Source organism: Heterodontus francisci, chromosome 31 (genome assembly GCF_036365525.1).
Source record: "Heterodontus francisci isolate sHetFra1 chromosome 31, sHetFra1.hap1, whole genome shotgun sequence".
Lineage (NCBI taxonomy): Eukaryota > Metazoa > Chordata > Chondrichthyes > Heterodontiformes > Heterodontidae > Heterodontus > Heterodontus francisci.
In genome coordinates, this window is record NC_090401.1 from 49,572,327 (window position 1) to 49,586,741 (window position 14,415).

Genomic DNA, 14,415 nt, shown 5'->3' on the forward strand with positions numbered 1-14,415 from the left:
GATGCAACACGCAAATCTAAAAGAAAAAAATCCATAGCAAGTCCACTTAGCAGCTGAAAAGAGGAAGTCAGGCTAGCATTTCAAAGTGACTCAATCATAACTGCCAGTATTAGCTTAAAACGACAATGTCATTCTGATTCAGACATTCAGATCGATTTGAACAGGAATTTGTGTTTCCCTTTTTATTGTTCAATTAGAATTTCAGCCTTCATCGCAGAAAATCACTGAACTTGGAAAACAAAGTCACACATCAGACTTGGAGGAAAAGAAAAAAGGATCTTTATTGGTAAAGTCCCGTTTAAATTTATGATACATATATTACAAATACACCTATCAGAGAAGGAGTGACTGATCATGCCTACAACTGGTTAAATACATATATTTCCATTTTCCTAATCATTGATCCTATTCCCAAAAAAATGCAAAAACATTAAATCATTATTGCTTGTGACCGTTTTTGAGCAGCCTCCTTCTTTAACAGTCGGCAGTAATACATTGCAGCAAAATGCTTTGAAGAAAGCACAACTATTATATTGAAAAGCCCTTTCTCACCCTATAACTCTTGTTGCAATTACTTTGTGGTGAAACCATCTTTGGGCAAGTGATTCCAAGTGGTGCAACATCTTGTGGCAAATGGACATTTGTACAATTACTGTGTGGATTTCTATGCTTGCAACATACAGCACAATTCGGTGCCTGAATTTTGCATAAAAGATCAGAATGGGGGAGGCGGTGAAAATAACCAATCTCTGAACGGTACGAAATTATTTGCCTTCATTAACAAATGAAATGCACCAAACACAGCATCTTCTGAAATAAGCACAATTGGTAAGGCATATTTTTAGTTTTGAAAACCAACATTAAGTCTCCAGACTTACCATTTTTTACAACTGATTAAAAAACATCCTCCAGGGGATTTTAAACAGAGAAATCAGACAACTACATTAGGTACAACTTTGATTATAAAATGTCAAGATCATTTTACTTTATATAAAAAAAATTTAGATGCCTTCTACTTTTTCATGAGACAGGTTTATAAAGAGTAGATACATTCGTAATTTTGAAGACTTAAACTAGTACTTTTGTGTTCAATACAAGCAGTAGCAGACATTACAAATCTTTACTGCTCTAAACATGCTGCATCAGGTCACAGTGAATCAGATGACTACATAGACAATTACTGCCCAAACACAGACTAGATCACTGCCTCCGAGATTTTCCATTTCACAATGCTTTTAAAAGAATCAGAAATTGACTATTTAGAAAATAATTCCTTTAGTGTTTTACCTCAAAAATAAATAGCAACTTCCCCCACAGTTGCTTCCACATGATTGATCCAGTTTCCTATGACATGTGGAGTAAGGAACACTCCTCTGTTACACCCACATACACAACACGATTAAAAATTCCTACCTCCCAGCATACCCAAAGTAAAGATACTACATAGGAAGCATATCATTCCAACTTCAGAGTTATTTAAAATCTGACAACTCTAACCTATCCCTGTTTTGCTTAAGGGGATCAATGTGGGAAGAGGTATCAATAGAAAATGCCCGTACCTCATCATTGTGCTGTCCTATCTTTTAATGGGTCATCCCAGTCGTAAGCCTAACTGAACCTCGTCATTTTAACGCTCCCACTAGCAACATGCAATAGTGGTACTAGCAGACCATTATCACAATACAAAAGCAGCTGTACTCTTCTAGGTAAAAGACAGCCTTCTGACAGTTTAATATCCTTTCTGCATCCTACGTATTACAAATTCAACTCACAAGTATGTCTTTTTAACTACTGAAAACTCCCTTAAAAAGCTTTCTAACCTACATTACTCCTGTGTTTTCTTTAGAAAAGATACCATAATCACTTCAGCACTTTGCATGCTGTTTCTGTCTTTTATTCTTGTGCTTTATTTGTAAACAAACCTCCAATCCTTGGTTCCATATCTAGTCAGTTTGTCAAAAAGAAAGATCCTTCATTAACCCCAGGTCACAATCCTTCCCCCACAACCTCACAAACTTCTCAAAGTTCACTGACATTCCTCAAATAAATACTGACAAGGCATCAATGATCTCCCACTTTTTAATCAATGATGTGATGTATATGTTTGGTAATATTTTGTGATTAGAATTTTTTTTTTTTGGACAATTTGCAGCTGGCTAAGCTAGACTTAGTTTTTCCTTTTTAAAACCAGGTCATTTCCCATGGCACTGTGCATGGGGAGTGAAGACCAGGTGTAGTCTAAAAAATGAAGCACAGTTAGATGGCAAGAGATAATTGGACTAAGGCACACAGGCATAATTCAGCCCTTTTAAAGTAATACCATCTGCCTTTATATTTCCAATAAAATTGCTATGTGCTCATAATGAAAACTGTCTATGTAAACATGTATACGTTGAATCTCCACTGGCAGGAGGGTGTAATTACAGCACAATCATTTTCCATCGGCAGTTAACATCACAAAATGTGAGCACAGTAATTATGCATGAAAACAGCTGGCCGACCATAAGTGCGTGCAGATGCGATATTTTGAATACATTGTATCAATGGTTTAAAAGAGCAGCTTCAAACACTACTTCGTCAAATAGGATGGGAAAAAAAGGTTTCATTATCCGTATTATCACTTATAGAAGTTCCTGTGCACAGGGATGGGGAAAATGAGCATCAAAAAGTTACAGTGCAATGCATAAAAAGACATCCTGATAGGAAACGACTAGCTCAAAATGGTGTGCTACAGCATTTTTTATAAGTATTAAGTTTCCTTGTAAGTGATAAACCATAGATAACTTTATTTACAATCAAGGCATTGGAGGAATTTAGCCTAACGTAGAGGGTATATAACAAAAAAGGTAAGTGGCCGTAAGCAGTGCCTTTTACTGCTTAGCTGAAGTCACGATTCGACAGAATGAGAGGAGCAATCAGAGTCCACAAGTACAACAGCAGTCCAATCCAGCTCGAGGAGATCTTCACCCAGACTGCCGGCCAGGGACTTTGCACAGTTGAGTAATCAGAGCTAGGGCTAAGATGATAGCACAAGGGTTAATAAGTAAATAAAATTCATATAACTGCCAGTTAATAATCAGTAGCAAGGGATATTAATGCAATACACTGGGCTGACATTTACTCTAGTTCTCAAGCCCATACAATTGAGTTAGTAAACAGAATTTACAATTTAAATAGGTTACAGGCATGCTTACAAGTAAACTGGAAACTGAGAGAAATATGAACAGTAGAATTAACTGAAGCAAATCAAGAGAGTCTGCAGGGGGCAGTGTTAAGTATAAAAAGATCGGAAGAAAAATAGCCTTCCTTTGCTCAGATATTTTCTTTGAAAATTACTAATCTAAAGGCTGAACAAAGCCATGTTTTAGTCCCTTTACAAATTCAAGCAAGTAATATATGGATGAAAGCTGGCAAAACCTGGGGTACAACTCCAGAGGCAGTACCTTCGCTAACTGGCCACCCATCATACAAGGTAAGCATTAGCAGGCTACTTATATCCAAGCCCTATTTTATTCCTTTCAGACATACTTGCATGCTTTCCAAGATGAGTCATTGTACAACAATGAGGAGCAAAAACGGCAGTTGAATATTTTTACATTTTAAATGTCCCCTTAGCCTAGAGCTGCTGAGACCAATTAACTCAGCTGTAATAAGTGAATGGCTGCGATTGCTGACAACTCCACCACTAGGTGGTGCTGCAATGGCACATGCGCAAATGCAGCCTGTGCCACTAAAAGATCACCATCTGTGACGTCAGGCAGCTGCCAGGATTAAAGATGGTGCTGCTCAAATAATCACACGATGGCAACCTAAACACATGGCAGCACACAATGGCCGGAGGGGAGGAAGCGATCGTGGAGGGGAGCGAGCGGGCAGGGAGGTGGGGGGGCAGTGAATGTGCGGGCGGGTGGGTGAGCAAGCGGGCCAGGGGCTGTGGGCGAATGGTCGGGGGGGGGGGGGGGGGGGGGGGGTAGGAGGAGGAGAGCGCACCCGCCACCAGAAAGCTCTTGGGCTGTGCTCTCCCCACACCCGTTCTCTACCAGCTCCCCACACCCCCTTCTCCCCACACCCCTGATCTCTCCGGCCCGGATACCCCCACCATCTACTCGCGTTACGCGATAACTTCATCTGCGCATGCACCAACCAGTCCTGGCACTGCGGAACACAGCGCACGCGCAGAGGGTAGGAACCAATCTGCGCATGTGCGCAGGTTGGTGCAGTCGGATGACGTAAGCTGCCGGCTGCGTTGTCAGTAATCACTTTGTAAGTGAATTGAATATAGAATGCTCTGGGCTGTGTGGCTTAATGCTGTACTGAGTGATGAGAGGAGTAACAAGGCCAAATATGAGCCAGTCATTACAAGGTGGCACTAAGTGGCTTTAGGTAACTGTTCCTTCTAATTTTTGCTCTTTACATCCTTCTGGGCAAATACTTAACTTCTCAACTTTACCTGCCCAGTAAAATGTATTCTAGATGGGACCAGAATCCTGTCTTGAGCAATTAATGGAACCAAACTACATTATGCCATTTCATGGCATGCTCCTTCAGCCTTCTCTCTGAAAACTAAGCCATAGGCTTAAGTTTTATTTAGTATGCAATGTGGTAGAGGGCACCTTTTCTATATTTAGCATTGCCTGGTATTGATCTAACAATGCAAGACATACCGGTACCAGTTTGTAAGTGTCATCATGATGTAGAGGGAGGCCAGGAAGAGGCAAAAATGGAAGAAGGAATAGCTGTAGGTAACTGCATCCTGCTCGTTATCCTCTGCACGATGAAACCCATCTTCACGGGGTGCAGAGAACTCTCCCATCGTCCCTTCGCCTTCTTCAGTCATCAGCAGCTTGTTAACTTGAGCATTAGTAGATGATCGGATACTGCAGGACAAAAAGAAATTGTGCTATCAGGGAAAGTTGTTTATGGTACAGTTCCCTTTGTGTTTTTTATTTCAAAAAAAACTAAAGCTCACAACCAACAAACTTGCGTTTGGCGTATACCTCATTTAACATGATTCCTTTCTCATTCTCTCTCCAATTTTTTCTGATTTAAAGACAACAAGCAACTCCTTTAAGTACATTTCACTGTTCTGATTAAATATCTGAACACTTTAAAATGCAAAGGTTGCTATGGATGGCAATAAAAGGAACTGCTTGGCAAACTAAAGTTGAAGAGTTCAGATGTAGAGCTCTCCAGAGGAAGCTAGGCAAGGCAGCCAAATGGATAGCAAATAATTGATCTGTCTTTACTTCACTGAATTAGTCTCAGTTTCCTGTCCACCATACTTAAATCAATACTTTAAAAAAAACACATAAGAAAGAAAATAATGCACAAGAGATTGTTTGCTCTGAGAAAACAGGAGAGTACAATGCACAGCACAGAGAACTGGCTGGATCAGGAAACAAGGGAATAGTGCACAGGAAATTGGTGGAGGGCCCTCTGAAAGAAAAAAAAATCAACCAACAGTGCAGTGAACTAATATATCTAAATAAAATAATTTTTATTTCACTTCAAAAAATGTTTTAAATCTGGAATGACAATTTTCATTAATGGCAATTTTCATCCCCAGAATTGTGTGCGGTGAGGGAAGGATAGGGAAGACTACAAACACCACTCCCTCCCCATCCCTACAGCTGTCATCTATACCGCTGCACTGCTGACAGGAACGGATATTGTGCGGTCCACTGGTGAGCTTGTTCCCACAGCCGTGAAGGAGACCACTGCCAACAGCATTCCATTTAAATGAGAACCAAGAAAAGGGAACACCTTTTCATCACTAACTAGTTTGCAATTAGTTGAGGCCTGGATTCAAACTCCTAACTTGCTTACTGAACCCCATATCTGTTGTGTTTTTAAGATAAATTTTATGGAGACTTTTATTTGCAGAGGAAATGCTAAAAAAACACAGAAGGCATGCAGATACTGACCTTGCATAAAACACACAAAGGAGGAAGATGATCAATCCTACAATGCTCTGGGCATCCCACCACTGGATTACTGAACTGGAGGGTGGAGCAACAGTTGAGTTGCTGGTTGTTTGTTGGACAATGCTCAGTAGACTGGGGTTACACTTTCTTTCTGCACAGAAAGACAGAAAATACTGTAAAACCCATTATTCCCCAATTCACAAATCTATGCTAAGCAGTGAACAAAACAGCCTTTATTTTTTTTTAAATCTTTGAATGCTTCATTGCCAAGTCCCTTGAAAGCACTCCATTATTGCACCATATGGACCATTTCCATCACCACAGCCAGCCCCCGTGGCAGAATCCACCAGCATCAAACTGCCAGTAAGGTTTATATTGTTGACTTTTGTCAGTGGGATCTGGATTAAGACTGCCCAACTTCATTTCAGACCACAGATCAGAAATAGTGAGACAAGAAAACAATTGCAGGGGAATTCGCACTGTATTTAACCATATTTAAAGATGGCCCTTCTCTTCCTAGTACAGAAACTGATGTAAAACTGCAAAGTTAAACTTACCTGGTTCATTGGTCATGGCTGACCAGGTCACATACATTGTATAGAGAGTAATGATAGAGGCTTGCAGCAAACCTGAATGAGGCTGAGCTTCCTGCAGAAATAAAATGAGAAGTAAAGAATGCAGTAAACAAGTAGGCAAGCTCCCAATTTGCACAAGTGACTAATTATATTAAAATAAATAACAAGTAGCACTCAGGGGTGGGGGGAGGGAGCTGCAAATGTATACATTGTCTACCTACATCTTGAATTAAATTATTAATTGGCTTTATTAATAGAGGAAGAGTACAAAAGCAAGGAAGTTATTTTAAACCTTTATAAAACACTGGTTAGGCCTCAGCTGGAGTGCTGCGTGGCACCATGCTCTTGGATGAAAGGTTGAAGAGATTTATTAGAATGATACCAGGGATGAGTGACTTCAGTTATGTGGAGAAACTGGAAAAATTGGGGCTATTCTCCTTAGAATAGAAAAGGTTAATCACTAATGATGAAAATAGGGGAAAACAGGGGGGACGGTGGCATAGTGGTATTGCCACTGGAATAGTAACCCAGAGACCCAGGATATTAATCTGGGAATAAAAACAAGAAATGCTAGAAATAAGCAGCAGGTCTGGCAGCATCTGTGCAGAGAGAAGCAGAGTTAACGTTTCAGGTCAGAGACCCTTCTTCATAACTGACAAAATATTAAAAATGTAAAAGGTTTTAAGCAAATAAAGCAGGGGTGGGGCAAGAGATAACAAAGGTGAAGGTGTTGATAGGACAGGGTCAGAGAATAACTGACCAGAAAGTCATGGAACGAAGGCGAACGGTATGTTAATGGTGTGCTGAAAGACAAAGCATTAGTACAGAGAGGGTGTGAATGACTGTAAAGCAGAGCACTCCAAGCACAAACATAAAAAAACACATTAAAAAAACCAAAACAGTGGGTAAGCACAGTGGAAACAAACTAAACAAACTGAAAAACCTAAAAGAACCAAATAAAAAAAAAATGAAAAAAATAACCTGAAACGTTAACTCTGCTTCTGTCTGCACAGATGCTGCCAGACCTGCTGAGTATTTCCAACGTTTCTTGTTTTTATTTCAGATGTCCAGCATCTGCAGTATTTTGCTTTTATTATATTGATCTGGGGACATGGGTTCAAATCCCACCACAGCCGAAGGTGGAATTGGAATCTGAATTCAATTAATAAATCTGGAATTAAAAGCTAGTCTAATGATGGCCATAAAACCATCGTCAATTGTTGTAAAAACCTATCTGGTTCACTAATGCCCTTTAGGAAAGGAAATCTGCTGTCCTTACCTGGTCTGGCCTACATGTGACTCCAGACCAACAACAATGTGGTTGACTCTTACATGCCCTCGGAAATGGCCTAGCAAGCCACTCAGTTGTACCTAACCGCTACAAAGTCAATAAAAAAGAATGAAACCAGATGGACCACCTGGCATCGACCTAGGCACCAGAAACGACAATGGCAAACCCAGCCCTGTCAACCCTACAAAGTCCTCCTTACTATCATTTGGAGGCTTCTGCCAAAGTTGGGAGAGCTGTTCCACAGACTACTCAAGCAACAGCCTGACAGTCATACGCACGGAATCATACCTTACAGACAATGTCCCAGACACTCCCATCACCATCCCCGGGTACATCCTGTCCCACCGGCACATCCTGTCCCACCGGCAGGACAGACCCAGCAGAGTGGTAGCACAGTGGTATAAGTTGGGGGCGGGGGGGTGGGGGCGTTGCCCTGACAGTCCTCAACATAGACTCTGGACCTCAAAGTCTCATGACATCAGGTCAAACATGGACAAGGAAACTTCCTGCTGGTTACCACCTACCGCCCTCCCTCAGCTGATGAGTCAGTACTCCTCCATGTTGAACACTGCTTGGAGGAAGCACTGAGAGTGGCAAGGGTGCAGAAAGTACTCTGGGTGGGGAACTTCAATGTCCATCACCAAGAGTGGCTCAGTAGCACCACTACTGATTGAGATGGCTGAGTCCTAAAGGACATAGCTGCTAGACTGGGTATGCAGCAGGTGGTGAGGGAAAAACTTACTTGACCTGGTCCTCACCAATCTGCCTGCCGCAGATGCAGCTGTCCATGACAGTATTGGTAGGAGTGACCACCGCACAGTCCTTGTGGAGACGAAGGCCCGCCTTCACATTGAGGATACTGTCCAACGTGTTTTGTGGCACTATCACCGTGCTAAATGGGTTAGATTTCAAACAGATCTAGCAATGCAAAACTGGGCATCCATGAGGCACTGTGGGCCATCAGCAGCAGCAGAATTATACTCAACCATAATCTACAACCTCATGGCCCAGCATATCCCCCACTCTACCATTACTACCAAGCCAGCAGACCAACCCTGGTTCAATGAAGAGTGCAGGAGGGCATGCCAGGAGCAGCACCAGGCATACCTCAAAATGAGGTGTCAACCTGGTGAAGCTACAACACAGGACTACCTGCATGCCAAACTGCATTAGCAGCATGCGATAGACAGAGCTAAGCGATCCTATGACCAACGGATCAGATCTAAGCTCTGCAGTCCTGCCACATCCAGCCGTGAATGGTGGTGGACAATTAAACAACTAACTGGAGGAGGTGGCTCCACAACTATCCCCATCCTCAATAATGGGGGAGCCCAGCACATCAGTGCAAATGATAAGGCTGAAGCATTTGCAACAATCATCAGCCAGAAGTGCCAAATTGATCCATCTCGGCCTCCTCCTGAAGTCCCCAGCATCACAGATGGCAGACTTCAGCCAATTCGATTTACTCCGCGGGATATTGAGAAACGACTGAAGGCACTAGATACTGCAAAGGCTATAGACCCTGACAATATTCTGGCAATAGTACTGAAGACCTGTGCTCCAGAACTTGCAGCACCCCTAGCCAAGCTGTAACAGTACAGCTACAACACTAGCACCTACCCCAGCAATGTGGAAAATTGCCCAGGTACGTACTGTACACAAAAAACAGGACAAGTCCAACCCGGCCAATTACTGCCCCATCAGTCTACTCTCAATCATCAGTAAAGTGATGGAAGGTGTCATCAACAGTGCCATCAAGCAGCACTTGCTTAGCAATAACCTGCTCAGTGATGGGTTTGGGTTCCGCCAGGGCCACTCAGCTCCTGACCTCATGACAGCCTTGGTTCAAACATGGACAAAAGAGCTGAACTCCAGAGGTGAGGTGAGAGTGACTCCCCTTGACATCAAGGCAGCATTTGACTGTGTATGGCATCAAGGAGCCCTAGCAACACTGAAGTCAATGGGAATCAGGAGGAAAACTCTCTGCAGGTTGGAGTCATACCTAGTGCAAAGGAAGATGGTTGTGGTTGTTGGAGGTCAAATCATCTCAGCTCCAGGACATCGCTGCAAGAGTTCCTCAGGGTAGTGTCCTAGGCCCAAACACCTTCAGCAATGACCTTCCTTCAATCATAAGGTCAGAAGCGAGGATATTCGTTGATGATTGCACAATGTTCAGCACCATTCGTGACTCCTCAAATACTGAAGCAGCCCATGCAGAGATGCAGCAAGACCTGGACAATATCCAGGCTTGGGCTGATTAAGTGGCATGTAACTTTCACACCACACAAGTAACCAGGCAATGACCATCTCCCCTTGACATTCAACAGCATTAGCATCACTGAATCCCCCACTATCAACATCCTAGGGGCTACCATTGACCAGAAACTGAACTGAAGTAGCCACATAAGTACAAGAGCAGGTCGGAGGCTAGGAATCCTGCGCCGAGTAACTCACCTCCTGACTCCTCAAAGCCTGTCCACCATCTACAAGGCACAAGTCAGGAGTGTGATGGAATACTCTCCACTTGCCTGGATAGGTGCAGCTCCAACAACACTCAAGAAGCTCGACACCATCCAGGAAAAAGCAGCCCACTTGATTGGCACCCCATCCACAAACATTCACTCCCTCCACCACTGACGCACAGTGGCAGCAGTGTGTTCCATCTACAAGATGCACTGCAGCAACGCACCAAGGCTCCTTCAACAGCACCTTCCAAACCCGTGAACTCTACCAACTAGAAGGACAAGGGCAACAAATGTATGGGAACACCACCACCTGCAAGTTCCCCTCCAAGTCACACACCATCCTGACTTGGAACTATGTCACCGTTCCTTCACTGTCGCTGGGTCAAAATCCTGGAACTCCCTTCCTAACAGCATTGTGGGTGTACTTACCTCACATGGACTGCAGCAGTTCAAGACAGCTCACCACCACCTTCTCAAGGGCAATTAGGGATGGGCAATAAATGCTGGCCTAGCCAGCGATGCCCACTTTCCATGAATGAATGAAAAAAAAGAAAAAAATAAACTTTTCAGTGGTAAAGGGTCAGTAACCAGAAGACATAGATTTAAGATGATTGATAAAAGAACCAGGATTTTTTTTTTTTTTTTGCAGTGATTTGTGATCTGGAACGCATTGCTTGTAAGGTTGGTGAAAGCAGATTCTATAGTAACATTCAAGAGAGAATTGGATAAATACTTGAAGGAAATAAATTATGGGGAAAGAGCAAGGGACTGGGATTTACTGGATAGCTCTACCAAAGAACTGGCACTGGCACAATGGGTCAAACAGCTTCCTTCTGTGCTGTATCGTTTTATGATTCTATAACATCCATTGATCTTGGATTAAGTGATACTAATACCATGCTTCCGTTAATACAGAGACGACAGATTTTCACTGGTCACAAAGTCAGTCTTTCAGAAACCACACAAATTGAGCTGTAATGAACTGGGTTCCGATAAAGGGTCACTGACCCGAAACGTTAACTCTGCTTCTCTTTCCACAGATGCTGCCAGACCTGCTGAGTGATTCCAGCATTTCTTGTTTTTATAACCCATCTATTTAATTTGTTCCTCAATGAATCCACGTTTGTCAATATTACTGTAACATCCTAGGACATCTACCCACTTGACCCATTTTAATTTATGATTATTTATGTCGATATGAAGTCAGATTTAGTTTATAAAGGATCAATTCCCAGGGTTGCAGTATTTTTGATACCTTACATTATTAAATGCCTGTAGTTACTGGACGAAGGTTGGCTGGGAAATTAAACAAAGTGATTCCTGACAACACAGCCCGCCACTGATGTCATCAGGCTGCGTCGCGGTGCACACATGCGCAGACGGTCTCCTGCTCTCTGCGCATGCGCTGCGTTCCGGCTTGCCAGGACTGGTTAGCTGCATTTGTGCATGTGCCACAACATTGCCCCCTAGCGATAGCATTGTCAGCAAATGCAGTCAATTAAATGAGCTGGCGTGAAGGGAAATGATACAACTATTAACCTGTTTGCTTTTATGTCTGAAGCAGCATTGGAAAGTCAATGAGCATCTCAGCAGTTCGAATGGTAATGGAAGTTTGATTTTCATCCATTGTACATCAACAAAGGGCTTAGCTGAACAGACAAAACTGAGGCTCTGAACTTATGGCCATTAGAACAGTGAAGTTTCTTTTATATAAGTACTTAATGGGCTGTAAAGCACTTGGGAAATTGAGTTTCTGAAAGAAAAAAAGAAAAAGAAAAAAAAGACTTGCATTTATACAGCACCATAAGGTGCTTTACAGCCAATGAAGTACTTTTTAAGTGTAGTCACTGTGTAAAATGGGAAAGACAGCAGCCAATTTGTGCACAGCAATGGGATAAAGACAGATAATCTGTTTTTGTGATATTGATTGAGGAACAAATATTGGCCAGGGACACCGGGGATAACTCCCCTGCTCGTCTCTGATATCGTGCCATGTGATCTCTTATGTCCACCTGTGGGCAGAGGGGGCCTCGGTTTAATGTCTCAACTGAATGACAGCACCACCAAAGTGCAGCACTCCCTCAGTACTGCGCTCTAAGTGTCAGCCTAGATTTTTGTGCTCAAGTCCTGGAGTGGGACTTGAACACACAACCTTCTGACTCAGAGGCGAGAGTGCTACCAACAAAGCCACTGCCGACATGGTCTATATATCTAAGGGGCTATATAAATGCAAGTTTGTTCTTTTGTTTACATAGCATTTCACATATGAAAGGTTAACCTTTCAGATTGAAACTCTATCAGAAGTAAAGGGTTCAGAACAATCTCCATCTGAAACTTCAGCCCAACTTTTTCTCAGATTCTGACAAATACCATAGATTTCCATCATTTTTCTCTTCATTTCAGATATGGTAACTTCTCTTGCTCATGTTAAACCTCATACTATGCTCAATATTTCACTCAGTTTAATGTTTATACACCAAGCAATATCTACAGAGCAGGTAGCTACTGACATTTTTCTTTTTAAAAAGGTGGTTTATGGAATTGTACAAAATTTACTGACAATTGGCTGAGTGATGGCACATCACAGGTTACACCCAGACCTAAATCTGCCGTCACTTGACAATCAGGCACTTTCCAATATGGATCAATGGACAGTAATCAGGAGTGGGAACCCTGGCTGATTTTCACTTATGTAGCCCAGGGATGCAGAGGCCAACTAAAGCACCCAGCTGATATCAGTCAACTCAGCACAGGTCAGACTCAAACCAGGAACCTTCCAGGTCGAGATGATTTACCATACCGAGTAGTGCATTTACCCACAGCGGCATCAAGTAGTTGTGTTTGTTACAACAGAAACCAAAAATCAAGCTTAGATTTATATAGTGCCTTTAACAAAATATTCCAGGACCTGCCAGTGTAGGGTCAGAAAGCCTAGTTATAGAACAGCTGGTGAATTTTTGACAAGTAGATAGATATTTATTTCTGTACCAGTAATGCAGATCATGCTCACAAATTCTTCAGGTCATGTTCTTACCTGAATCTTTGGCAGGATGGACACAATGGAGACAATGATGCAGAAGATGAGGTTCAGACTGATGAAGACCTTATTTGCTGTACAGTCATCAGGCTTAGTGTAAAAAAGATACAAAACCACGACTGCAGCTATTGAGAGGATGTAGTTAAGGGCCGTAAAGAAAAGTAAGGCTGTAATGTAGGAGGGAAGACAGTATAAAAATGTGCACATTGATTTCAGAACTATGTTAATCAGATCAATATAAATAGATATTATAAAAAATGATACAAGGTATTATTTAGGTCAATGATACTATTTGAAGTAAATGACAAACTGGTCCTAATCAAAGTGGAAAATGCTTGCAATATTTTGTCATATTCCTTCAATGCTGTCACTGAGGTGGCACTAAGCATGAATATTTAACACACTCATTCATCATTATGACTATATTCACTTAAATTGTGAAAGACACCTAGCAATACAATGACAGATTTTGCATTTCCAAACTTGGGATGTGCCTGGAGAGCATTTTGGGCAACATAATACCAGGGCAAAGTTCTGATAAGTTACAAGCTTGTCAGTTGCTGCTGGGATCAGAAGAAAATTTGGTCATGCATATCAACAAGGACAGCAAAACCTCCATATTCTGTATACGTTAAAATAAAGTTCACGGAACTGTGAAAATAGGGATTAGCCAGTTTAGGAACTTGACAATTTCAAAAACAAACGTGATTAAATTGACAAACAGCAATAGTAGAGTGCCACTAATCCTGCTTATTCCTGCAAATCCAGCCTATACTTTCTACCACAGTTAGGCATGTGGTAGATTTTCTTGGCTTATCACAAATTTGACACATGTATATTATGTACCATGACATACAGCCAACCAATTTCCTATTACAGAAACTAGTTAACTTGTTTGTACAATAACAAAATACAAAGAACGTCATTGCTGAGTTTATTTAAAATACAGTCACCAATACACAAGAGGGAAGACATTCTTTAAAGCTGTGCAGTATGGTTCTTGAACAATATTAATTCAAAACCTCAAACTACTCCCACTCCTAATTCATCCTAGCATTTAAAAAGCTCCCAACACTCTCCCCATGTGAGACTGAAAGGAAAAGCAACAGTTGCACTATTTGAT

The 14,415-nt window shown here is 41.9% G+C and overlaps 1 protein-coding gene across 2 annotated transcripts in view; it reads right to left on the bottom strand.

The window, feature by feature from the left end:
- Positions 1–262: 262 nt before the first annotated feature.
- LOC137347241 (serine incorporator 1-like) overlaps positions 263–14,415 on the bottom strand; it is a 40,236-nt gene continuing 26,083 nt past the window's right edge. For both annotated transcript variants that reach the window (XM_068011530.1, XM_068011529.1), the window contains exons 6-10: positions 13,290–13,459; positions 6,482–6,572; positions 5,925–6,075; positions 4,665–4,877; positions 263–3,016 (exon numbers count right to left, since the gene is read on the bottom strand). In XM_068011530.1, coding sequence (XP_067867631.1) covers positions 2,878–3,016; positions 4,665–4,877; positions 5,925–6,075; positions 6,482–6,572; positions 13,290–13,459 — 764 coding nt within the window. In that variant the 3' untranslated portion in view covers positions 263–2,877. The remainder of the gene's footprint in view (positions 3,017–4,664; positions 4,878–5,924; positions 6,076–6,481; positions 6,573–13,289; positions 13,460–14,415) is intronic.